Source organism: Crotalus tigris, unplaced genomic scaffold (assembly GCF_016545835.1).
Source record: "Crotalus tigris isolate CLP2741 ecotype Arizona unplaced genomic scaffold, ASM1654583v1 scf7180000017667.1391209, whole genome shotgun sequence".
NCBI lineage: Eukaryota > Metazoa > Chordata > Lepidosauria > Squamata > Viperidae > Crotalus > Crotalus tigris.
In genome coordinates, this window is record NW_024096553.1 from 397542 (window position 1) to 423487 (window position 25946).

At 38.7% G+C, this 25946-nt stretch overlaps 1 protein-coding gene across 4 annotated transcripts in view; it reads right to left on the reverse strand.

Moving 5' to 3' along the window:
- The window catches only part of ST7 (suppression of tumorigenicity 7), a 132486-nt gene that overhangs the window by 19012 nt on the left and 87528 nt on the right, over window positions 1–25946 (reverse strand). For 3 of the 4 annotated variants that reach the window (XM_039337002.1, XM_039337003.1, XM_039337004.1), the window contains exons 8-11: window positions 19752–19849; window positions 7766–7880; window positions 1479–1551; window positions 2–104 (exon numbers count right to left, since the gene is read on the reverse strand). In XM_039337002.1, the coding sequence (XP_039192936.1) occupies window positions 2–104; window positions 1479–1551; window positions 7766–7880; window positions 19752–19849 (389 nt within the window). Of the gene's footprint in view, window position 1; window positions 105–667; window positions 805–1478; window positions 1552–7765; window positions 7881–19751; window positions 19850–25946 lie in introns of all 4 variants that reach the window. The other variant, XR_005556012.1, reaches the window with a different exon arrangement.

Here is a 25946-nt window from a genome sequence, read left to right on the forward strand (position 1 = left end):
CTTTTGGCACATGTGGATTAAATTCTACCGCTCTGTGAATAGCTTCCACTGCATTCATTTCTGCTGTGCTGAGACCTCTTCTTGAAGCTGCCTCTGGAGAAAACCTATACAGAACAAAGAGAAGAGAAGTATGGAGATTAATTTTGGCATCACAAAGAAGCATAAAAGGAAGAACTAAGTTAAAGGGGTCTTTGAAATCAGCTGAGCCAGTTCCCTTAGCTCTTATCAAACCTCCACGTCAAAAAAACATCTGAACAACTAAATTATAGAGATATTAAAAATCCCAGCAGAAGTCAAAAGCATGTTTGAAACTTATCATAATAATGTTCAAGCAGTCCATGTTCTATTTCTGTCTGTCTGCTAATCTAAATTTATTCTATATGTTGCTTTTAAAATCTGGATCAAAATCTCTGGGCTGGGAGGGGGGCATGGGAAGGTGTAAGAAAAAAAATCCCAATAAATTTATAAATTACATTTTAGCATGGCTTCAGGACTTCTCAACCCAATGAGACAAGTTGAGTTGAAAGCCTGGTGCAGCAGCAGTAGCAGATCTGCTCCCAGCTGCATCCATTCCTGACCATGTACCCATATAGAGGGCAAATATTATCTGCCCCAGAGAGTGGAAGATGGGGAGAAAAATACCCAGACCATGCAATCTCTTTCTCACCTCACACCCCACGGCTAACTCCATAGCTGTACTTGGCAGGCAGCCACCACAGGGAAAGCTGTGACAAACGTAGCCCTGCCCTCCCAAGCTGGAGTCGCTGTGTAGGGAGGAAAGATGTTGCAGTTGGTACTGGCGATCTACAGGACAAAAAGAATGAAAGAAAAAAAAATTACTCATGTCTTGATGTGCACATACACTACAATAGCAAACTCTCTGAAAAAAGCAGGAAGGAAAGCAGACTTTCCCATGCAGCCTGCTCCCCACCCACTTGGCTGAACTCAGAAAGCATGGCGATGATGGGATATCTACTGCTTGGGATCGGTTCACTTCCACCTCTGATCAGACCCTGGCTTGGGTCTGGTGCTGTGCTTTGACAGCAACCATATGAGAGGGCCAGACACTTTACAGAGCTGCACACAGTTATGTTTTACATACAAGTTAAAAGGCCATCACTTGCCTGCCAGGAATTTTTATGCAGTAAGCACTTGGTCTATCTACCTCAAATAAAGTTTAGCCCCTTCCCAGTCCAACACCACACTTATTATTCTGCTGGTAAAGCTATGTTGCCAGAATTACATTTATTGCATTCAAATTTCTTTTGCTTGCAGAAAGTAAGCGGCTAGCTGTTTTTTCCAATTAAACAATATGGAATTCATTGTCCCCACAGTATCCATTCTTGGTAATAAATATATTGCATATTTATGGCAGCCCTAATGTTTTCCTGCCAGGATGAATAACCTTCAACTATGCAAAATGTTTTGCCACATTTACAGAGTAAAATTTCAGCAGGCAGGAATTCTTCCAAACTTACTTGTCAGAGACAGCTCTAGCTTTGAGAAGGGCAGCAGTGTAGCATATTGTTGCTGATTTTGGTAAACTTATATCTGTTGGAAAGAAAATAAAATTAAAAATGTATGGTTCTTCTATGTCTGCACCGAAGATGGATTATTACAAGTGGGCAGTAGAGAAAATGAAAGGATAAAGAATAAGACATAGACAGCTATCAATACTCAGTAGAAGTTAATTTGATGAAATGGGAAAACCTTTTATGAAGTATCAGAAAATCAAAATCATGGCATTTGCCTAAAGGCCCAAAAATCACTCTTGGAGGATAGATGGCAATAAATTCGAGCAGGTTTCCTGTTTTAAAAATCTTGGAGTAGTCCTACATTCTGACAATATTGGGACTCCCTACAGTGACTGTGTTGCTGAAAATGCTTGAAGGAGTTCATCTACCATGTTTAAATTCCTCAGGAAAAGGGGTGCCCATTACATTACATACAAATTATTTAAAGTCAAGCCAATAGCACAACTTTTCTATGATGCTCAGCTGGGTCCCTTTTTTAATTTTAGAACTTGTTCCAGTCCAAATTACTAAGATCAATCCTTCAAGCCCCAAAATGTGTCTCTAATGCTATCTTAAGGCTAGAGACAGGCCTCATGAAAGTAGAGGCTAGAGTGTGGGTAACCATACCAACTACTAGCTTAAAAGATCCCTTTTCCTTGTTGGCCTTGCCCCACTAACTATGGTATGAAGAATTTTTTTCAGTCCACATGGAAAAAGACTGAGACATCTAAAATCACATCCTTGGGATTTTCTCCAGGTCTTTACTCAGTATGGGACATGATTGGGCCAAAGCTTTCATCAAACAACATGTAGCATACACAGAGCTGGACCTTATTAAATGCTAAGATAGATAGCATGAATATATTTTTCAAGATATATTTTAAAAATTAAACAGTTTGTTGGTTTATAAATAAAGCTAATCCAGTAACTAGTTACCATTCTGCAGTCTTCCTCAACACAGAGCACACAATTCCCATCCAGTGTAGGCAAAGAAAAACACCAAATCTGGGGAGGCTGCAGTATTGTATTTATCTTTTCATAACATGGGTCCACAATTTTCAAACGCCTTATGGATGAAGGACACTGGGTAATAAATTTTGTTGCTCCTGCGTGTGGTATTGTAGCCTACTTGAAATATCAACAGTGTTCACAAATCAGTGCACACTGATACATAAATCTAAGGTTTCCATTCTTTGGTTTCTCTATCCTTGTTCCTTCCTCACAGGGATGACTCAGACACTGGAAGTGAGCCAGGCTGGCAGAATAATTTGAAGTCACAATCTACCCATAGGCTAGGTGGATAAAGGTTCAGATTCCTTCATCTATGATTTCCTTAAACTAAGATGCATATCCTTATCTATCTTATGAGACTATATATAAATTCACAGAAAAATGTAATATATTTAGCATGATTGTGGTTTAAGTATAGTCTCCATTAGTCAACTATTCTTAAGGTTCTTTGAAATTTAAGGAGTAATGCATTTAAAGCTCGTTGGCATCTGTGTGCAGATATCTCCAGAGACAAAAGCAAAAAAGAGGCCAGAGAAGCAAGCAGATATCAATCAATAGATCTTTTTATCATTTACCAGAATAGAATATGCTTAATCAATCTCAAACCATCAGTACTTAGAAAGTTTAGTCCTTGAATCAAACCATCCAATTTGTGCATCGAAACTGCTGTAACTTCACTGTTGTTGCCCTTATTATTTATTTAACCAATTGATATTCTGTTCTTTTCATATTCACAGCAAATAGACAAGATAAATGGCCAGTTACCATCATCAAAGTCCTAAATGTCAGGCAAACATAATAACCACACAAGAAAAATACATAAACGAACAGAAAGAAGCAAGTAGTTTCCAGGTTCAGAACTCAAATACCATAGCAAACACTACCAAACATTACACGAAACAGCCTACTCAATCGTAAATTTCTGGACATTAGCTGCTGGGAAAAAAATTAAATAAGGGAATTCTTGTCCTCACATGTTGCTTCTGATTTTTTTTCCTGTCTGGCCATCATAGAAACAAAATGCTTAACTTGAATTCTTTGCAGTTGGAATATTGTATCAGACACTAGAAACAACATCTGAAGTTGTGGCTTTATATTCATCCTACACAACTCTTATAATAATATCAGGGCTACAAAAAATTCATATGACCAATAAAAAGTAAATAAAATTGGGATTTCAATACATTTTTGCTGCCATCAAGAGGTTGCCTAATCTGATAGACCTAATATTTTAAATGTTTTAGATTATTTTAACTATAATAAAATGTGCATACATACAGATAGAAATACTGTATTGCTGTTGTATTATATTAAGTCTTCTTGTTATGTTTCATGAAAAAAGCTTTTTGTGCATTTGGGAAACTTTTACAGGGATGATATTGATGATTGGAGTGCAAAGGCTGTGTCAGGTACATGGAAAAGACTGGAATTTCTCTTAGAATATGGGATTTCTATTGAATCAAGACTGTTCAACACTAATAATATTTATTAATCATGATTTGCAGTATAACTGAATGATAAAGCAGTTTAGATCCATGCAGAATTGGACATTAGCTAGTCATATTCAGCTGAGATGAAAATATTTCACCTTGTGAAGCTATCTGGGAAATTGAGTCTATTCATCCTGAAGAAATGGACGTGGTCTTGGTAATACCATCAGTGCATTGTGATTAGATACCTTCACTAATGGCTTGTAAAAGCCTCTAGGCTGATGAAAGGATGCTGGGTTAGAATGACAGCAAATGCATCCTTGAGAGAAGAGGTACTGTTACTGACCTTGAAAACAGCACTGTTTTCATTGCTTGATGGTTTTCAGATAGCTGGCAGAACCATCACCCAGTCTTGAACCTTCCTTTTATAGCAAAGATCATTGAGGAGGGGCTAGAGCTGAGATTGGAAGGCTCTAGATGAGATGGATTATTTGGACTCTTTTTAGATGGGTTTCACACTAGGGTATCTTATCAAGAACACACAAATTGTTCTGGTGGGTGATATATGGCAAGATTCCTAGTCCTCTTCAACTTCTCAGTTGCCTTTTATCACATCAATTATAGAGCCATTTTGAACTGTCTCTGGGACTGGAAAAGGAAAGATAGTATTATAGATTCTCTGGGACCTATTTCAATTGGTGGTGATGGGAAGGGAAAAGTCAAGTCTGAAAGGTCCCACAGTGTTCAACTTTCTCTGCTCCATAGTTTAAGCAGCAATGGTAAGTGATTCATCAACACAGGATCAAATATCATGATGCCTATTGCTCATCTCAGTTTCAGGCCAAACAGAATATATGGTCAAAGCACTGTCCTAGTGCTTTGGGATTGTCAGGGTTTGGATAGGAATGAACAAATTCAGGCTTACTTCCTGCAAGATGAAGAAGCTGGAGGCATATTCATTTGCAGCTTTAGGTTGTGCTAATCTTTATTATACAATTGGAGTCTTTAGAGCAGTCTATGAATAAAAATGGTTTCCAAGCCCATTAAATAAATAGATAGCATGAATTTTATTAAATTTTAAAACCAGAGTTTACTAAATCTGTCTGACACTTCTAGTTCATTGTTTTGATTTTGTTACAAGCAAGTGCCCTATTTATAAACAAATAATATGTAATTACATAGCCAATTCATATGGTGCACCTGGCAACAAGTCAAGATCAACAGGGAAGCAATGCCTACAATAAGATATCTACTGTTACTAGAAAACATAATTAAGGTTTTGTAGTTCAGCAATTGTCACTTTGTCACTTCTATGTAATCCATTCCATTAGTTTGTGTATCTTTCCACACACCCTTTTGCTACCTAAAAAGCCAGAACTTCTTTTTTTCTTAGAATATTTTTGCTATAAAAGCAATGTCTTTCAGAACAAAGGCAGTTAAAATCCTTCAATAGTAAATCAAAATAGATGTCTGAAGACAACTGAAAAATGCAATTAGGCAGGGTCCTTCTCCCCATACTTTTTGTTCTAATGTGACATATCTGAAATTCTGAGGACTAGTTGTGCGCTTTCTAGCAAAATGTCTATTTTCAAAAGGTCCTGGTTCAGGACATTGAGAGGCAAACAGACTTAGGTATGGCTCCGCTGTTTCTGGCTCTAGATTCTATTAGATAGATGGTTACACCTACCAAGTATCTTAGCCAGTTGGAGTCAGTAAACCACCGGAAAGCATTCTCGCTTGTATGGTGCCATGCGTTTCCATCGGCTGTCCTGTATGGCAAGTATAAAAAGACACCATTGGCTGAAAGAGTCTGCTCCTATGGTTCAGGAGAGGTGGAGGCCATTGGACACATACTCCTTCGATGTTCCTTCTACAGAGTTATTCGGAAAAAACATATCCTCTCCATAATTGGTAAGTATCCTGATCGTTTGGAAAGTATTTATCTCCAGTGGCTGCTTAAGGACGAGCAGGCAGTGATCATGGCGCAGATGGCTAGATTCTTCGCAGCAGCATTGGGGATTCGCCAGAAACATAAATATTTTAGATCTTTTTAATAATCTTTTATAATTAATTTTATTATGTGTTTTTATCCAGCATTAGACTATACTCAGTGTATTTTTGTCAGGTCGGTATAATTCAGTTTTTCTGAAGGTAGCTAGTTTTTGTTATGTAAAACTAGGCAGACCTTGGTCACCCATTGATTACATCATTAATTGTCATATATTGCTATGTCTTCTTGTGTTGGTTCTGTTTAGTTTGGTTTTATTTGAATGTTTAATTTATGTGTTGGCCTTTGGCTGCAATAATAAATTGATTGATTGAAAGGTCCTGGTTCATATGGGGGACATTTATCAAAATGCAATTCCCTCTAGTGCCTTATATTGCTGCAGATTTTTCTCCAATTCTAACTTCAAGCACTTAATACTTCAAGCATTTAATTTCTATGAAGTCTTATGAAGCTCATTTATAGACCAGGACACTCTTAGAAAAAAAAATTATGCCTAAGGTACTTTTCATGTTGCAAATTCTTTATTATTTTACAAAATATAGAATGTAAAAAAAAAATCAAGTGGGACAGCAAATATAGAGGTGACATATGGGGGCCTCTTTTCCTAGAATCCCTAAGTGCTATATTGAGGATCACAGCAGTTGAATTTCTCAGAATGCACACAGCAAATTTTGGAGGAGTTTAATGTCTTGTAGAGTACTATATATGTTGAAGAGAAATCTTGCTGAAAACAGGTTTTATGTTAGTGGAACAGGCACCAAAGAACATCTTAGAAGGCTACTTCAATTAAGAAATGTGAAAAAATATTAAATTAGTATGCTTAGAGGAGATTGACCTAGTGCCCCAGTGGCACTTATGGCACTATTTCTCAGTCTCTTAAAAACATTTTAAGTTTTAAGCTTTTATTTTAAGTCTTTTTCTATTTATTCAAGCCTGTGGCAATTCTTTTTTAGCAGCAACCTCACACAAAGTATGTCACAGTGTGCTGCTTTGTAAGAGTCTGTGGATTGAAGTACTGATCTAACACTGGCAATAAAGATAAGGAACAATGTACTAATTTACATACTGCTCAAAAACCTCATTTATATGCCATCCTACAGCAAAAGATTGATGGGTGGCTTAGCATAAAAATGGATACTTTCAAGTTTTAAAAAATGGGTTATTTTAGATGTCCTTTAAAAATTAGCTATCTAAGAAGAATGCAACAGAAAGAGAAATTGTTCTGGCCAGAAGCAATCTTAGATTCCACATTTGTAGTTTCTGCAGTTAGCAATTTTGGAGGCTGCTGGAAGAAAATGACTCATTCACTTATTTTCTTCTTCCAAGGCTTCCTGAAAACTCTTATCTGTACCTGTTTTCAACAGTTTGAGTAGCACTTCTAAAGTAAGAAAATATGGAAGAAATAAATAGTTCTTGCTTAGGTCCTATAACTTCACCTTAGGTTTTTTGTAAAACAAAAAGGTACAAAGTCACTGACAAAAAATATTTATATCTCACAAACTCATAGAAGAGTTAGTAAAACTGAAGTTCACCAAGAAAAAAATAGAATGATGAGAGGAAGGAGTAATTGTCCTTCGTTACTATAACATTTAAAAACTAGGTATCATAAATTAAATGAAATTATTTGGAAGCTACAACTTATTATAACTGCTTAAGAAAACTCTGCAATACAAAGAAAAAGGAATTCAGAACATGGACCTTTCCCTCCTTAAACATGATTTTGTTAAAGGACATTGCTCTCCTTTGTTTTATATCCATACAGACACAGAGTATCAGGGTATATAAAGAGCTACTTCACTTACCATCATATTTTGCTAAAACAGCTTGAACATCTGCATATGCCTGTAACTCCAGCAAAGCTTCTAGCAAATTTTCATGGATGTTGAACATACTAAGAAGAGGGAATTCCTTCATCAACTATAAAGAAGGAAAGAAAGTAGGCTTAATATTTAGCAGGTATTTTACATGGCAAATATAAAATAAAATTATAATGACCATTCACATTTAATAATCTCATCCCACCCTTCTCTGAACTTAGAACATGAAAACAATCCATAGACATACAGTATATGGTTGGTTTAATAAATCCAAGAAAAGCTGCATTAAAAACAATGCACTGAAATTTTCTAGTAAAGCAAGTACTAAGCTAGATGGATCGAAGAGACTAAGCTGTTTTCTATCCTGCAGCCAAGAGAATGGAAAATTGATGAGTTAGGGCTTAACTAGGCTTCCATATATTATAACGAGAACCTGATTTGGATTAACTGGATATTCTGAAATGCTAGCAGGGTATACTTAGCTTTAAGATAAACTAAGCCCAATTTCTCATGCCTTATTAAGACATTTTCATATGATTTCCTGAGACTTCTGGCTTGAATCCCAGCGAGATGGAATGCAGAAAGGCAGAGCTCTGCCTTTCGTGCTCGATTTCGCCCTGCTTGGGGCCCTAAAAAGGGCCTAAAATCCCCCTGAAAGGGGATGAAGAGGAGAGGTGCCTTGTTGATTCCAGAGAGAGATCACAGAGAGGTGTTTCCATTCGATCCAAGGGAAGCTCTCCAAACCAGCAGGGGAAAGACCAACTACATTCCTGTGGTCGGCCATTAGCTGCTGACAACTGAAGAAGAAAAAAACCACTACTTAATAGATTGTAAACAGCATGTTTGGAACTGGGTGAGAATATTGATTCTTTCCTTACTATTTTACAACTGAATTTCCTGCAAAGGCTCCCAAGAAGCTAAAACCTCTGAATGTAAATGGAAGCGGCATTTTAATTTTATGGGGGATAGAAACATACAATATTGAAGTAACATAAAGCTACATTATTGATAAATTTGAGAACTGAGATAATTGTTAAGATTTTCTCTTTGAAAAAAAAACATTGAGGCGAAATATAAGAAAACAATCCTTTGTTTTAAGAGTGGAAAATAAACTTTGAATGACATCTAGTGGTGGATTTGTGTATAGCAATACAATTTGCTTCCTGGCTGCTTGGTGATTCCTAGCTTGGGAGAACAGGAAAATATTTTGGCATACTTATCACCCTGACATTCTTGGATTATAAATATTTACTGAGCTTGGACTTTGAACTTCAAGAGCTAGTGGGAGAGAAAGAAAAATTTAACCTTGGAGTGTGCCTGGCTGGGAGATATTTTTGAGCTATTTTCAGACAGGTTGAACATTTTGAACACTTCAAACATTGTGGATTACAACCTTGCCTTGTTGACAATTTTTTGGATACTTGAGACAAAGGATTACTATAAAATATTGCTTTCAGAACTGAACCTATACTTTGGAATCTATTGGATTATAAAGGATACATATAAAAAACAGAAAACTAAAGGAAACTTTGATCTACTCTTACTGAGTCTGGTGATACTAAACGATCTCCAGGATTGGTGCCTCAAGAAAAAACAAACACCTTTCAGAAAGAAATATATTTTATACTACAACTAATTCACCAAACAATTGTTGAATACCAAGAGGACATAAAAAGAAATCATAATGAGACTAAAAACAATTTAGACAATATAAATGAGCTAATCTCCAAATTAAATCTACAACTAGAAAGTTCCCATATAACAACTACAAAGTATGAACAAATAATCCAGAAATCAGAAGATGAAACAGAGGAAATGGATTTAGAGAGGTAGAGATAAAAGAGGGGAAATATAAACAACTATATACAAACAAAATACTGCAAGACCTAACAATGAAAATGCAAAAGACCTTTTACCCCTTAGGTCTGCAAAATATATCTGATGGAGAGGAAGAAGATTTTTAAAAAGGGAATATAGAGCTGTTAAGGGAAATGTCACAATTTGGGAGACAGGGAATGAAAAGAAAAATGGAGGGAGAAAAGGAGGTGGGAGTTATTTAAGGAATATAAATGGGCGGGTTTCCGCCAAAAAATACCCTACCTAAATTGTCTTCCTCATGCCAAGCAATTTTTACAAAAATAGAAAGAAAATTCCTGGGTGATCTAATTGCCCTGGCTTGGAAAGCGACTTGGCAAAGAAAGAAAGTGAGAGTCAGATTTAAAATCAGAAGATTTGACCTAGAGGGGGCATTATATGTTTAAATACTTGTTTGAATAAGACTGAAAGAATAGATGACCCTTATATATAATTAGACTTTTATAATGAAAGATATGATTTAGAATTAAGATAGCATTTTTTTCTCTTTTTTGATATAGGAGGATTGATTTGAATAAAACTTTTAGCTATATAAATGTAATTAATATTGAAAAAATCATAACTGATAAAGATATTTCAAATACTGATGGGAAATCAAACCTTAACAAGAGTACAAAAAACAGGATATTGATTAATGAATTGACATTATTGATTTACGAATTGATATTATTATTTGTATGATATTAGTAAAATATGATGAAGATGCTTATATCTAACCTTGTATACATTAACAGTACAAAGAACTGTAATGGTATAATGAGGGGAAAATGGAAAAAATATGGAGAAGAAAGGATGATCAGGGAAAAAACACTGGATTGTGTAGTATTGAACTCATTTATATTGAAGAAGCTAATGTTAAATATTTGAACCCAGACAACTGTTGTTCACTAAGCACTAAAGACTGTAATTTTAAAAAATCAATAAAACTTTTATAAAAAAAATAAGACATTTTCATATGATTTCCTGATAGGGACCATAGGAAAGAGGTTAAAGATGTTTTATTTGTTTATTTGATTGATTGATTTCTATAGCTTGCCATCCCAGCCAAGTAACTCTGGGTGGCTTTTAAAACTATAGAAAAGTTAAAACAATTAATAAAACAATGAAAACATCCAAAAATTGTTTTTTGTAGTATTACATTCTACTAACATATTTCCTCATTATTTATGGGTTCCAGAAGTCAATTAAAAATTAGAAAAAGGAAGGAGCAAAGAATTGAGAAATGATGGAAAAATCAAGAAGTGGATAGCATCCAAGACCCATCTGAAGAAATACATTCATAAAACAACTGCCATTAAAAGATTTCTCGAGAACCAACAAACTTTAATTATATGGATGAGTAATGATAGCAAAATATAACTAAGCTGGCTTAAAAAATGTAATTATCAAAACACAGCAAGAATATGCTAAATTAAATTGATCCCATTCAAGACATATGGACATTTGTTCTAGGGATATATAATCATTTGTTTAATCATGCAGCAACAGTTCTTGTATTCCTAATTTTACTTACGAAGATCAGAAAGGAATATTTTAATTTTACTAGCACATTCAATTGCATTCTCCAGAGCCATTTGTATCTAGAAAAGTCAAAGACTGACTAGATGAAATATGCATAATCCTTCTTATTCAGGGTCAAAATATCTATACTGAAATATTCAAATTTTATCATTATTAACTTTCCAGGATTGAGTTAAGACATTGAAGCCAGCTCCAAAATTTACTTAAATATTACTATGCTTATTATAGAAAATGTTTTAAAATGAAAATAAATGTCCTGTCAAGTCTTAAGATATCTGTATCACAAAACAGCGAGAAAAGAACAACCAAAACTGGACTGGAAAAACTACACTTTCCTAAATAGATGAATTGCAAAAACTCAATCTTTCATCGCTTGGTTAAAAATATCCTCCAAGAGTTGGTCTAAAACAGGGGTGCATGAGGCTGGGAAATTCTGCAAATTGAAGTTTACAAATCTTAAAGTTGCCAAGGTTGGACACCTCTGGTCCTGAAAGAGAAGGTAACAATTTAGTCCAATTGTGAAGAACTGTGATTATATGTAGGCTGCATTTGACAGGAGCACAAAACTATTATAATTTTTAAAGCAACTTCTATGCATGTAGAAATCTTTATGCTTGGGATGGTGAGAAGGCGGGAGAATGATTAATGAAAGCTCATTTTTATTGCAGAAACAAAAAGCCACAATGATCTACTCTGAGTAAAACAACAGAATCAAATTTTAAAATGCATGACATAAATGGTAGGTTGCAAATAATCTAACTGAAAGTGCTTCCCTTACTAAACTCTGAGATAGCAAATAAAACAAGGAATTCATTGCAAATTAAAATATATATTTGTTTCATTTTATCAATCTTTTTGTTCCTTATTTTAAAAGAAGACATGAAAAGAATAAGAAGAAAAGTACATTGTCTAGACGCAAAGACTTGGAAACCAATAACAATTTTATCAGAAAAGATCTCTTTTTAAAGTGCCTTGTTTACCTGATTAAAATGATTTTGGATTGTACAAAAACCATCCCACGAGTCTTAAAATAAATGCAATAAAAAAGAACACCAATGTGCTTCACATACTGAGCTACATTTGTCTTTTTTTTGTAACATGGAATTCAAGATTTCACTGTTACCACAAAGCATTTCCCTCCATGCATGGAGAGGAGTTGAAATCTTTCAGCAGGAAAGGACTACCTGTCAGGATAATTTCTAAATAACTAAACTGAATTACATTGTAGCCTTATAGGATGACAGTTATTGAAACTAAACTTTCTCTGTAAATTCTTACACAATAAACAATTATTTATTGTACCCTTGTTTAAAACCATAGAGAAATATACAACTTATTTTGCTATCTAGTTTGACATCCCAGTCCCAAAATGACATCTCTTTTTAGGCTTTGTCATGTAATTTGATTGGGGTTTTTTTTCCTACATTCTTACAAGGAGTTCCTGATTTTAATACACAATTGTTTTCTTTGGTACTTATTTCCGGGTTTCTCACTATATTGTTGTCACTGAGAATCATTATTCACACTTTGTCAATCTATATCATTGCTTGGAATGTAGATCTGAAAACAAGCTAGGTGTCAGAACCCATTCTTTTCCTGGGGGGATCTATTTCAGTTCTTTCCATTTCTTTCTGTGGGTTCACAGCATTTCCACCAATTTAACTTCATTCTAAAGCGCTTACCAGGAGGAAAGAATTTCTTAGTTGATGCATTGTCCAGATTGCCCCAATACAACAGCAAGAGAACAGAGATAACAGACCCACTCATGCCATCAAAACAATTAGCAGCACAAGTCACCACCCAAGCACAAGCCAAACTCCAGAAGCCCCTAGCGAGTCAAGCTGGGATTGAATTCAAAAAGTGCTAGAAACCGACAAATGGTTCCTAAGCCACAAGAACCTATGACCCATGGTTTGCCATGCGTGGGAGGGAAGCTGTACATCCCAAAAAGCCAGAAACTGACATTTATGCAGCTATGCAATGATTCAAAATCAGCTGGTCATTTCGGATTCATAAAAACTTTACACCTAGTGAAACGGCAGTTTTGGTAACTATCGATAAAAAAGGACATTGAAAGCTACAGTACGTGGCTAGTTGCCCAATTTGTGCTGCAGCTAAGAGAAGACCATGGAAGACCCCAGGCTTGTTGCAACCAGTAGTGACCCCATCAGCGCCTTGGAAAGAAATTTCTATGGATTTTATTGAGGAGTTACCGGAAAATGGGGGGAATACAGTCATTTGGGTCGTGACGGATTTGTTCTCTAAACAAGTACATTTTATCCCATGCCAAAAAATCCCCAATGCAAAGACACTTGCAAAGCTGTTTGTCCAACACATTTGTTGACTTCGGATAGAGTGTAATTCACATCAAAGTTTTGGAACGCATTCCTGGGACTTTTAGGACCACTCAGAGGTTGTCATCCAATCATCATCCGCAGACAAATGGTGGGACTGAACGGTTGAACTCAGTACTAGAGCAGTACCTAAGATGCTTTATAAGCTACCAGCAAGATAATTGGACTGAACTACTCCCATTCGCAGAAGTCGCTTATAACAACACAGTACATTCCAGCACACTCCTTTCCAGGTGGCAATGGGACAAAGCTTCAACCCAATGCCTGAACTTCCATCAAATGAACCGACCATCCCTTCCCTGAAGGAATGGATTGCACAATTACAAAATACCTGGCCAGTTGTAAGAAAGGCTTTAGATGAGGCTAAGGAAGCATATAAATTCCAGGCAGATAAAAAACAAAGTGAACCCAACCCTTCTCAAGTAGGAGAGAAAGTTTACCTGTCAATAAAATACCTAAAATCCCTTCAGCCCTCAAAGAAGTTAGAACCAAAATTTTGGGACCATTTCCCATTAAAATAATAATAATAATAATAATAATAATAATAATAATAATAATAATAATAATGTTGGAAGGGACCTTGGAGATCATCTAGTCCAACCCCCTGCTCAGGCAGGAAACTCTGTACCATTTCAGACAAATGGCTGTCCAGTCTCTTCTTAAAAACTTCCAGTGTTGGAGCATACACCATTTCTGGAGGCAGGTTGTTCCACTGGTTAATTGTTCTAACTGTCAGGAAGTTTCTCCTTAGTTCTAGGTTGCTTCTCTCCTTGCTTAGTTCCCATCCGTTGCTTCTTGTCCTGCCTTCAGGCGCCTTGGAAAATAGCTTGACACCCTCTTCTTTGTGGCAGCCCCTGAGATATTGGAATACTGCTATCATGTCCCCCCTCGTCCTTCTCTTCATTAAACTAGACATACCCAATTCCAGCAGCAGTTCTTTGACAAAGTGACAAAATTAGTGGACCAGAGGAATGCTGTGCATATAATTTACCTGGACTTCAATAAGGCATTTGATAAAGTAGACCACAACCTACTACTTGATAAGATAGAAAAATGTGGGTTAGACAGCATCACCACCATATGGATTTGTAACTGACTGACCAACCGCACTCACTGTGTAGTTCTCAATGGAACTGCATCTACATGGAGGAAAGTATGCAGTGGGGTACCCCAGGATATTTTAGGCCCAGTACTTTTCAATATCTTCATTAATGATTTGGATGAGGGGATAGATGGGGAACTCATCAAATTTGCAGATGACACTAAGCTGGCAGGAATAGCCAACACTCCAGAAGATAGGCTTAAGATACAGAAGGATCTTGCTGGTCTTGAACATTAGGTGCTATCTAACAAAATGAAATTCAATGGTGAAAAAACTAAGGTTCTACTTTCAGGCAAGAAAAACTAAATGCATAGGTACAATATAGGTGGTACCTGGCTCAATAATAGTAAATGTGAGAGGGATCTTGGAGTCCTAGGGGACAATCACTTAAATATGAGCCAGCAGTGTGCTGCAGCTGCTAAAGAAGCCAACACAGTTCTAGGCTGCATTAACATACATAGAATCAAGATCATGTGAAGTGTTAATACCACTTTATGATACCTTGGTAAGGCCATACTTGGAATACTGCATGTGGTGGCAACTTCCAGGTGATGGTGCATTTCTTCATTCCTCAGGAAGGGTGACACCTCCCCAGCTGCGTTTCTTGCCTGTTTTTCTCCCTCCCTCATCTCAAATATTTTCCCACCACTCTGTACTTAGGAAGGAAGGAAGGGAAGAAGGAAAGAAGGAGAGGGAGGGTCTGAGGGAAGTCCTGCCTTAGTCCTGCCCTGCTGCCCTTTCACCATCCCCTTGCCGCCCCCTCCTCCTGGCCTATCCTGAGAGTCTCCCATCCTATTGCTAAGAAAGCTTTGGATACAAAGCCAGGTCTCCTCCCATGGAGAGGGAATGGGCCTCCCTCTGACTTTGCCCTCGTACCCATATGAGCAACCTGGCTAAGAAGCAGCAGCAGCCTTGAAGAGGAGGTAAGTGCAGCTGGGTATCCCCTTGGGGAAGTGGGGCTCAGGTGCTCGAGGGCCAGACTGGGCGTTTGACCTCTGTTGCCTAGGGCTCCAGGCAGCCCACACCACCATCCAGCCCCCCCCCCCCGCATGGCCTGAGAGGAATAGTGAGGCTCCTCCAGTGGACCATGCCTTGGCAGTTGCCCCGGTCCCGTCCCCTTCTACCAGAGACCCTCAGATCTGTCCCACTCCTGCCCAGGCCCCCACAGGCACCCTTGACATGAACGATGTAGAGCTGGCCATGCCCACCCAGTAGGCCACATCCACTCCATCCACACCCACCCAGTAAGCTGCACCCACCCTGGCCTAACACCCAACCAGCCCCTCGAGGGCAACTGCAATGCTGATGCGGCCTTCAATGAAATTGAATTTGACACCCTGTTCTAGAAAGAGTACAGAGAAGAGCAACAAAGATGATCAGAGGACTGGAGGCTAAAACACATAAAGAACAATTGCTGGAATTGAGTATATCTAGTTTAATGAAAAGAAGGACTAGGGGTGACATGATAGCAGTGTTCCAATATCTCAGGGGCTGCCACAAAGAAGAGGGAGTCAAGCTATTCTCCAAAGCACCTGAGGGCAGGACAAGAAGCAATGGATGGAAACTAATCAAGAAGAGAAGCAACCTTTCCTGACAGTTAGAAGAGTTAATCGGTGGAACAACTTGCTTCCAGAAGTTGTGAATGTTCCAACACTGGAAGTTTTAAAGAAGAGATTGGACAACGATTTGTCTGAAATGGTACAAGGTTTCCTGCCCGAGAGGGGATGGGAGTAGGAGACCTCCAAGGTCCCTTCCAGCTCTGTTATTCTATTCTATTCTAGGAAATAATTTTCTACTGAATACATATAGGATTGTATGGTATATTATATCTTATTTAAGAATCTCAGGTTCCATTTCGTTTTCCTATTGATGAAAAAGATTGCAGTGTTCCACAATTATGCAAACACATTATATAAAAATATCATCCAATATACTTATTAGGTAATAACAACATTTTGACATGTTAATGTCTTTCTTATTTACATCTTAAAATTTCATTGAGGACACACACACACAACTTTGACAAGTTGAACAATACCAGAGAATCTGACCTAAATATTTATGGAAATTACCCCAAAAAATGGATCTTTGTGATTTATATAAATTATCCCAATCTAAGAATGTTGCAAGTATGGAAAGTCTTGAAAGAAGAAATGCTGCTTAATTTTTCAGTTTCCTTCACTCACAGAAACTTTATTCTATGAAACAATTCATAGAAGCAATTCTATGGCTATCTTATCTATTCAAATGGTTTAAGAAATACTCTCTTTTAAAGAAAACATAAATATATTTATTACTTGTATTTCTCTGAAACCTCCATACCTGTTGGCTGTAATAAATTCACAAAAAGAGTTAATGCCTCTTGTCACTCTATCTTTTGCATAAAAATTGATCAACCCCTCTGAATGAAATTTGAGTGACATATATATTTATCACTCCAGGACATATTTTTGCAGCAAATTTCATTACATTTTCCACTCAAACAAATTATGTACATTTTAAATAAGAAATTAAACAAGCATTGAAAGCCCTGCATTGAGCTCTATCAGATTTGGCACATTTAATCTCTTAATTGCAATTTGGCTTTACTGTAAATTTTTGGCTGATTTTTGTAAAAAGCAAAAAGTTCTATAGACTTTTTTTTAAAAAAGCAAATCTTTTTAAAAGCATGTCGCTCAAAATTTTTGTCTTGATTTCTATGACATAATTCCTCTCTACAATATTTTAATTTTTTACAGGTAGTTTTCGCTTAACAACTAATCACTTAATGACTGTTTGGATTAATGACACCTTTGGAAAGAATGCTATATAGTCTCTAAAGCAGGGCTTTTCAACCTTTTCACCCATTGTACCACTTTTAGGATATGGCAACATCCGAGTACCACCAGTCACCTAGCAAGGTGTCAAAAACTTGATAAAGTACAGGTAGTCCTCGACTTACAACAGTTCGCTTAGTGACTGTTCAAAGTTACAACAGCACTGAAAAAGTGCCCCCCAAGCCACAGCCGAGCAAGACACCTGCCTGCCCACCTGGCAGCGTTCTTCCTCCTGTCCAAGGTTTTCATTGTTGTGAGCATTTCTGTTGAGGATTGGCAGTGGGGGTGGGGTGGAGGTGTTTGGTTTTTATTCCCCCTCATCTGTTGGGTGGTTGCAGCAGGTTTTGGTCACTTCCCATGACCCTGGGACACTGTGACCATCAAAAATATGTATCAGTTGCCAAGCATCTGAATGTAAATCACAAGACCCTGGAGATGCTGCAACATTCCAGCTGATCGGCACTTCTTCTGGACTCAGCAGAAGTGTCAGGATCAGTGCTGCTTTCCAGCTGATCGGTGCCTCTTCAGGGCTCAGCAGAAGCACCAAGATCAGCGCCAAGCTCCAGCTGGAGCCTGGCGCTGATCCTGGCGCTTCTGCTGAGCCCTGACAGCCCTGCAGCTCCAGCCATCTCTCGCTCAGGCTTGTGCGGTGCTGCCACTGGTTCAGCTCATTCCCCTCCCCCACTACTTTTCTAGGATAGTCACATACCACCTGCCAGGTGCCAATGTACCACAGGTGGTACCTGTACTACTGGTTGAAAAACCCTGCTCTAAAGCACTTTTGATAATACCACACTCCCTGTGGTTATGAATCGAAGGGAGATGAAATCCTTTGTGGAACTGGAAGAATGCATGGAAGAGAAGGGAAATCTTTTAGCAAGTTGCAGAACAGAGCTAAAATCCTGAAGATTTCAACTTGGTTCTTGCAGCCTCACAAAGCCCCTCTGTGTGTGCTGGGGAGCTGAAATCCTTTGGTGGGCTGAAGGAACATTGAAAGGGAAAGCGCTGCCTGCCAGGAGGATTTCAGCTCCATATGAAGCTCCGCATAGAGATAAAATCTTTTGTTAAGCAGTTCTTTTGCTCCATCTGCTTAATGAGCCAGAAGATTGCTTAATGACCACAATCAGGAGTGCCAAGAGTTAAGCAGTTAACAACTGCTTTGTTCAATAACTGAGATTCCAATTCCTTAAGCAAGGACTCCTTATACTAAAAAATCAAAATACTAAAATGTTTTTATGTTTTTCCCATGCTAGATAGTGGAAGGGAGGAACTTAGTTTCTTCAAATTGAGGAATAAGAAGAGGTAAAGCAGATTGGATTACTTTTAAAGATAAGATTCCAGCTATACAATAAAAGTTGGGTTGAGAAAGAGTAATTTGCAATAAGTAATCCAAAAAGTTTACATGGCTGACACTAGACTTCTTGATACCACTCTAACATTTTGATCACTAAAGTACTGTATGCTGTCTCTCATCCTGAAAACAGAAAAACTGTGCAGGAGGCGGAACAATTTGTGACACCCTTCATCTCTCTTAACCCTTTTGAAATTGTAAATTAATTGCATTACTTTGCATTCACATTTCTTTCATTCTAAGAAATGGATGTTTTTTTCATTCATTAAATGGCAATTTATGGCCTGCCTGAAGCTACCAGAGTACCTCGAGGGGATAACAAAATCACTGATTTTCAACAATGCATTTTTTCCTTTTGTTTTTGGCAAAATCAAGTTTAAAAAAGGCACAGGATTGGGTACTTTATGCATCTGCAAGATTCCTTAAAATCACACTCAAAACTGTCCCATAACTAACAACATATGCCTCGGGGGCTGAGTTGAAATGCATCTGTTGGTCACATAAACTTCCTTCTTCAGTACTACATACCAATTTTTCTAAAATATTGTAACTAATCTTTTTTCTGCTTATATGTTTATGGTAAAATCAGGAATGATTCTTTGCTTAATGGTGTCCTTCTTCATACCTTTCATAATACAGCAATAGGAGACTCTGCAGATTTTCCTTATATAGATGTTGAATTCACAAGAAAAATCAGATTTTAATATGAAGTTCCATGTAAAAATAACTAGACAAGACAGGAGCAATAAACAATAAAGGGCACAAATCGTTCACCTTCTACAGAAATATGGGGATGATAGGAAAAGGACCAGAAAAAAAGAAAGCAGGTTAAGCACTCTAGATACCAGCACTGTTTTATGTAGATAGGTTGGTTCTATAGCAAAAGGAAATTCCTCTCTATGATTGTGACTAGTTATGTAAAAGACAAATATTAACACAAATCCAAACTCACATCTCTCATCATTTTCACAGCTTCCCTGGTTCTCCCCAGTTTTCTTGCACACATTGCCAGCCTCCTTTTAATGTAGACTAATACATTAGTGTCCCGTCCTGGGAAGAAAGAAAAAGAAGGAAGGAAAGAAAGAAAGAGAGAAGAAGGGGAAAAGGTTTGAAGAGATTGAGTGTTTATAGAAACTGACAGAACAAAAGGTCTATTTTGACATCTTCAAAGAAATGCCTTTTCTTAGAATTTATTACTTAATAGAGATAGTAGGCCAACACAATAAAAAAGATCTATAACCTGTCCATTGCTAATCATGTTAGAGAAATACATTCATATAGATGGAAGGGATATTTTTATTATGTCTATAATATACTACCAGTTAGATATTAGATCATTGTGATACTTTCACATCACCACAGTATAGTAACTTCCACAACATGTTTTATTTAGGCAAGGGTTCTTTCTGTGCATCCCCCTCTGAAATAACAGCTCATCTATACAGCATGCCACAAATCTGGGCCACCAGCCTATATCTACACTTTGCTCAATATTTTGCTAATGCAGCATAGAAATTCTGATAGGATGCAGAAAAACATTTTTAAATTAACTATTCCTCCCAGATAATTTTGTACACAGTAAACTGCTTGGCATTTCATAGAGCTAACATAGGCCTATTTACACAAACCTGCATGACAATCTTAAGAAAGCCCCTTGAATTTGCTTTCTGCACACTGGCACTGTATACATTGAAGAGTGGTAAGAGATACATTGCTATGTGTGTAATGCTATTTCTTTTCATACTATTGATACCTCACATTTAATAATAATTTGCAATTATCATTTTTAAAAATCTTAGTTCTTTGAACATCTGTGAGTGTGTCTGATTAGTTTGCAAAAGTGAGGAACTTGGTGCTTAACAAATTACTGCAGGAATTCTGACACTCCATGAGAACTGATCCTTCTGTATAAGGTGAAAAAACAAGTGAGATACATACTAAAGAATAAGACAGAGACAACCCTCAAAGGTCAGCAAGTAGTAAGAGAACATACTCAGGATTTTTTCCCTCTTGTAAATCTTATTATGTGTCATCAAATTGGTATCAACACTTAGTGACTAAATATAGTGACGGGGAAAATTATTTGACCCCCTGCTGATTTTGTACGTTTGCCCACTGACAAAGAAAAGATCAGTCTATAATTTTAATGGTAGGTTTATTTTAACAATGAGAGACAAATAACAACAAAAAAAATCCAGAAAAACACATTTCAAAAAAGTTATAAATTGATTTGCATTTTAATGAGTGAAATAGGTTGACTCCCTTGCAAAACATGACTTAATACTTGGTGGCAAAACCCTTGTTGGCAATCACAGAGTCAGACGTTTCTTGTAGTTGGCCACCAGGTTTGCATACATCTCAGGAGGGATTTTGTCCCACTCCTCTTTGCAAATTCTCTCCGAGTCATTAAGGTTTTGAGACTGATGTTAGGCAGCTTGAACCTTCAGCTCCCTCCACAGATTTTCTATGGGATTAAGATCTGTAGATTGGCTAGGCCACTCCAGGACCTTAATGGGCTTCTTCTTGAGCCACTCCTTTATTGCCTTGGCCGTGTGTTTTGGGTCATTGCCATGCTAGAATACCCATCCATGACCCATTTTCAAGGCCCTGACTGAGGGAAGGAGGTTCTCACCCAAGATTTGATGGTATATGACCCTGTCTATTGTCCCTTTGATGCGGTGAAGTTGTCCTGTCCCCTTAGCAGAAAAACACCCCCAAAGCATAATGTTTCCACCTCCATGTTTGACAGTGGGGATGGTGTTCTTGGGGTCACAGGTAGCATTCCTCCTCCTCCAAACCTGGCAAGTTGAGTTGATGCCAAAAAGCTTGATTTTGGTCTCATCTGACCACAACACTTTCACCCAGTTCTCCTCTGAATCATTCAGATGTACATTGGCAAATTTCAGATGGGCCTGTACATGTACTATCTTGAGCAGGGGGACCTTGTGGGCGCTTCAGGATTTCAGTCCTTCACAGCGTAGTGTGTTACCAACTGTTTTCTTTGTGACTATGGCCTCAGCTACCTTGAATCTTGCAGAGCTGCCTGGAGAGTTTGGTATCTGATTGATTGATTGCTTCTGTGGACAAGTGTCTTTTATACAGGTAACAAGCAGAGATTAGGAGCACTCTTGTAAGGACCTGCCTCAATTAGATCTCCCAAGAAAGCAGAACTCTTGAAACAGGCATTGTCTCAAAAGGAACTTTTATTGAGAGTTAATGATGGCAAGAGAGCAAAGCAAGGTCTAAAGATTTGGTGTGTAAAGTATTACATCAAAAAGGCAATTCAAAACTCCTCCCCCAAGTGTCCAACCATCCAGTTGAAACCTAGCCAGAGGTACTACCATGTTATGAGAAGCTGGAGATTTAGCACGCTTCTCGAGGTCTCTCTTGTTTTCATTTCCCAATGGTTCCAGCTCCATTGTCTGGAGATAAGGCAGATGTTTTCAGGTCACATTCCTCTTGCCCAGAGGATGGGCACCTTGTACAAAGCAGAGCAAAGCGAACATTATACCTCATGTAAGCACCCTCCCCCAACACTATAGCAAGCCCTGAAAATACATAGGTAAAAGCAAAGAAAGGGAAAGATAGTAGGATTAAAGGCAAATACATTTGAGGGGCTCTGACATTCCGCCCACCCCTTAGGAAGGGGGGAAGGAAAACAAAATTAAACACATTAATCAGGTTTATTGAGATAGCATGCATGGAAGCATTTAAGCAATCTAGGGGCCCTGACATGTCTTTTATAAACCTACTCATTCTGGAAAGCAGGCAAATCTTTCCAGGCCACTAAATACTGGGTGGAGCTGTGATGTTTATGAGAATCTAGAATATCTCTGATTTCAAAGTGTTGCTCGCCCTCAACCATAATAGGCTGAAGAGCTGGAGTAGTGATAGATTGTAATTTGGAGGTGACCTCAGGTTTCAATAATAGTGGTTTACTGGGTGAATTTGTCTCAAACTCTTAGAGAGTTCCAGCTCCACTATGACAGGATTGATAATATGTTTAATAGGAAACGGACCAATAAACTTTGGCCCCAGCTTCTTTTGATGGCTGCAGTGACTGCAAAAATCTAGTGGAAAGGTAAACTCTGTCTCCAACATGGAAAGGCTTAGGCTCCATTATTTTCTTGACTAGATGATCTAAAAGGTCCAAAAAGGCTTTCCAGAACATGGAGGTGAATTGAACATCCCTATTGGATATTATATGTTTTGGAGCACCATGAAGGTGATAAATATGCTGCACAAACAACTTAGCCTAAGTCTTTGCGGTCGGGATCTTCTGACATGGAATAAAATGGGCTTGTTTAGAAAACAGGTCAGTGACAACCCAAATGACAGGGTTTCCCACACTTTTGGGTAGCTCGACAATAAAATCTCTCTCCAGGGTGCTGAAGGGCTTGCCACCGGCTGCAGGAAGCAGGCATTTTTCCCTGCCAACATTTAGCAGCAGCACAGGTAGGGCTGCTAGCCACATAACTTTTGATGTCCTTCTTTAAGGAAGGCCACCAAAATTGCCTCTTTAGCAGGTGAAGAGTCTTTACAAAACCAAAGTGTCCTGCCATTTTTTGAATCATGACAGACCTGCATGATTCTCAGTCTCTGATTTGCAGGCACATACAACTTTCCTCCCACCCAAGCCAATCCATCTTACACTGAACAGAGATTTTCATGTCTGCTGAACCACTCGTCCCCTATCACCCCATTGTTTAATGGTGGGGGTTTCTTCGTCTCTGCCCTTGTAGTGGTTGGGGCAGCCAGTTGCTGTGGGGAAAGTGGAGGTTTAACCACTTCTGCCTTCACACTGTTCTATTGTGGCATTCGTGACAAAGCGTCTGCTAGGAAGTTGTTTCCCCCCAGGCAGATAGTGGATGGAGAAGTTAAAACAATGGAAGTGCTGGGCCCAGCATGCCTGTTTGGAGATAACCTCTTGGGAGTTAAAAAGTTTCAAGATTCTTATGATCAGTCCAGACATGGAAAGGGATTTTACTCCCTTCTAGGAAATGCCTCCAGGTTAAGAGGGTCCATCTTATTGCATAGGCTTCCTTTTCCCAAGTAGCTCACCATTGTTCAGTCTCCCACAACTTTTGGGATGTTCCGTCTCCCACAGGTTTTTGAAGGCAGAGGCATGGGGGGAGGCAGGAAGCTGCCTGCCCCATCATGGCTGTGGGCAAGGTGAGAAACAGTGGGACGGAGTGGGTGGGTAGCCACGTGGCATGTCGGAATCACCTGCCTCCCTCCCATGCCTCTGCCTCCGCCTGCTGCTGATACTGCCATGCATTGGGATCACCTGCCTCCCCCCAACGCCTCTGCTTGGAGGCCAGCCCAGTGGTCACAGTGCTTGGACTTACCTGCACTGTGTAGACTGCAGCTGCTGCCAGACACCATCAGCCCCCATGCGCTAGCCACCTCCTGTGCTGGCCAAACCCACTCCCCCAGGGCTGATGATCTTAACTGGGGCTTATATTTAGGGTAGGGCTTATATTAGGAGCATGCTAAAAATCAGGCTATGGCTTATTTTTTAGTTGGGTCTTATTTTTGGGGAAACATGGTAGAGCTAATTTTCTAGTCTGGATATTTATTTTATCAATGGCGCTCCACTGCTGAAAATGAAATCTATCATACTAGAACATTTATAACCCTAATAAACCCTATAAAATATTCTTTCACCTTTTACTGTCAGTAAAATGAGGACCCAGATAGTTGGACCCAATGTGCTGACACTGTAAACTGCCTGGAGAGTACTGTAAAGCAGAAGTCACCAGACCGGGGGGAAAGGGAAGGGGCAGCATTTTGCATGTGTGTGACACATGTGAATGGAGCCAGGAGCACCAATGCAATGCAAACGGGGCAACGCTAGTACCCATATGATACTCGCTAGACCTGCCCTGTTCTTACATGATGTGGTGCCCTGTTTTTGTACCCTGCAGAATGGCGGCATCCCACCTTCACTCCCCGTGAAGTGGCATCCCGTTTTCACACCCCAAGGCATGGTGTCTCATTTTCGCAGCCCGAGATGTGGCGGCAGTCAATTTTTGTGCCCCACAGGGTAGCAGCAGCCCATTTTCATACCCCATGGTGTGTCAGTGATCCATTTTTGCACCCTGTGGCATGGCATCCAATTTTCATGGTCTGAGGCGTGGCGACAGCCCATTTTTGAACCCCACAGCATGACATCCTGTTTTCGCACGCTGTAGCCACAGTGCTAGCACAAGTGAGGGGGTTGTGCACACACATGTGCACATGTGCCTGTCCCATGGCCCAATGGTCAGGAGGCCATGGTCCAGTAGTGGGCCACGGCCCACAGGTTGGTGACCCCTGCTATAAAGCAGTATGAAGCAGTATATAAGTTTAAGTGTTATTGCTAAATAATTATTTGTCTTATTATGCTAATATTGGTTGACTGTTCTGTATGTGGAGTTGTTCTTGAAGACCACCTGGAAGTATCAGCTGGTCCAGAATGCAGTGGCATGGGCTTAGTGATAACAATAGGATTTAGACTTATCTACTGCTTCACAGTACTTTACAGCCCTCTCTAAGCACTTTACAACGTCAGCACATTGCCCCCAACAATCTGGGTCCTCATGTTGCTAACCTGGGAAGGATGGAAGGTTGAATCAACCATGAGCCAGTGAGGATCGTACTTCTGGCAGTCAGCAGAATTAGCCTGCAATATAGCATTTTAACCTCTGCTTTGTGAACTGCACTGATTGCCTGTTTGTTTCTGAGTGTGAGTCAAGGTGTTTCTTACTACCTCTAAAGTCTTATAGGACATAGGAGATAGTTACTTGAGGGGATGTCTCTTTTTCTAGTATCTGCTTAGCAGGTTTGTTCTGACAGGATTGATGTGTTCTGGGTTTCTTAAACTATGCCACCTAGCAAGATTCTAAAAGTGTGCCTCTTTTGTAATAGCACATGTCTTCTGGAATGAGGCTCCCCTCAAAATTCAAATGACCCCATTCTGAAGGCTGTTGGTGAGGACAATTGATGCCCCCTTTCTTCCCTTTTCCCATTTCCACTGGGATTTATTCTCTCTGCCATCTTTGTTTTTTATTATTTTGTTTTGTGCTTCTTATATTGTCTTATTTTAAAATATTTTTAACAATTTATAAACTATTTAGAGTTGCTGATAGTCAGGCAACATGTACAT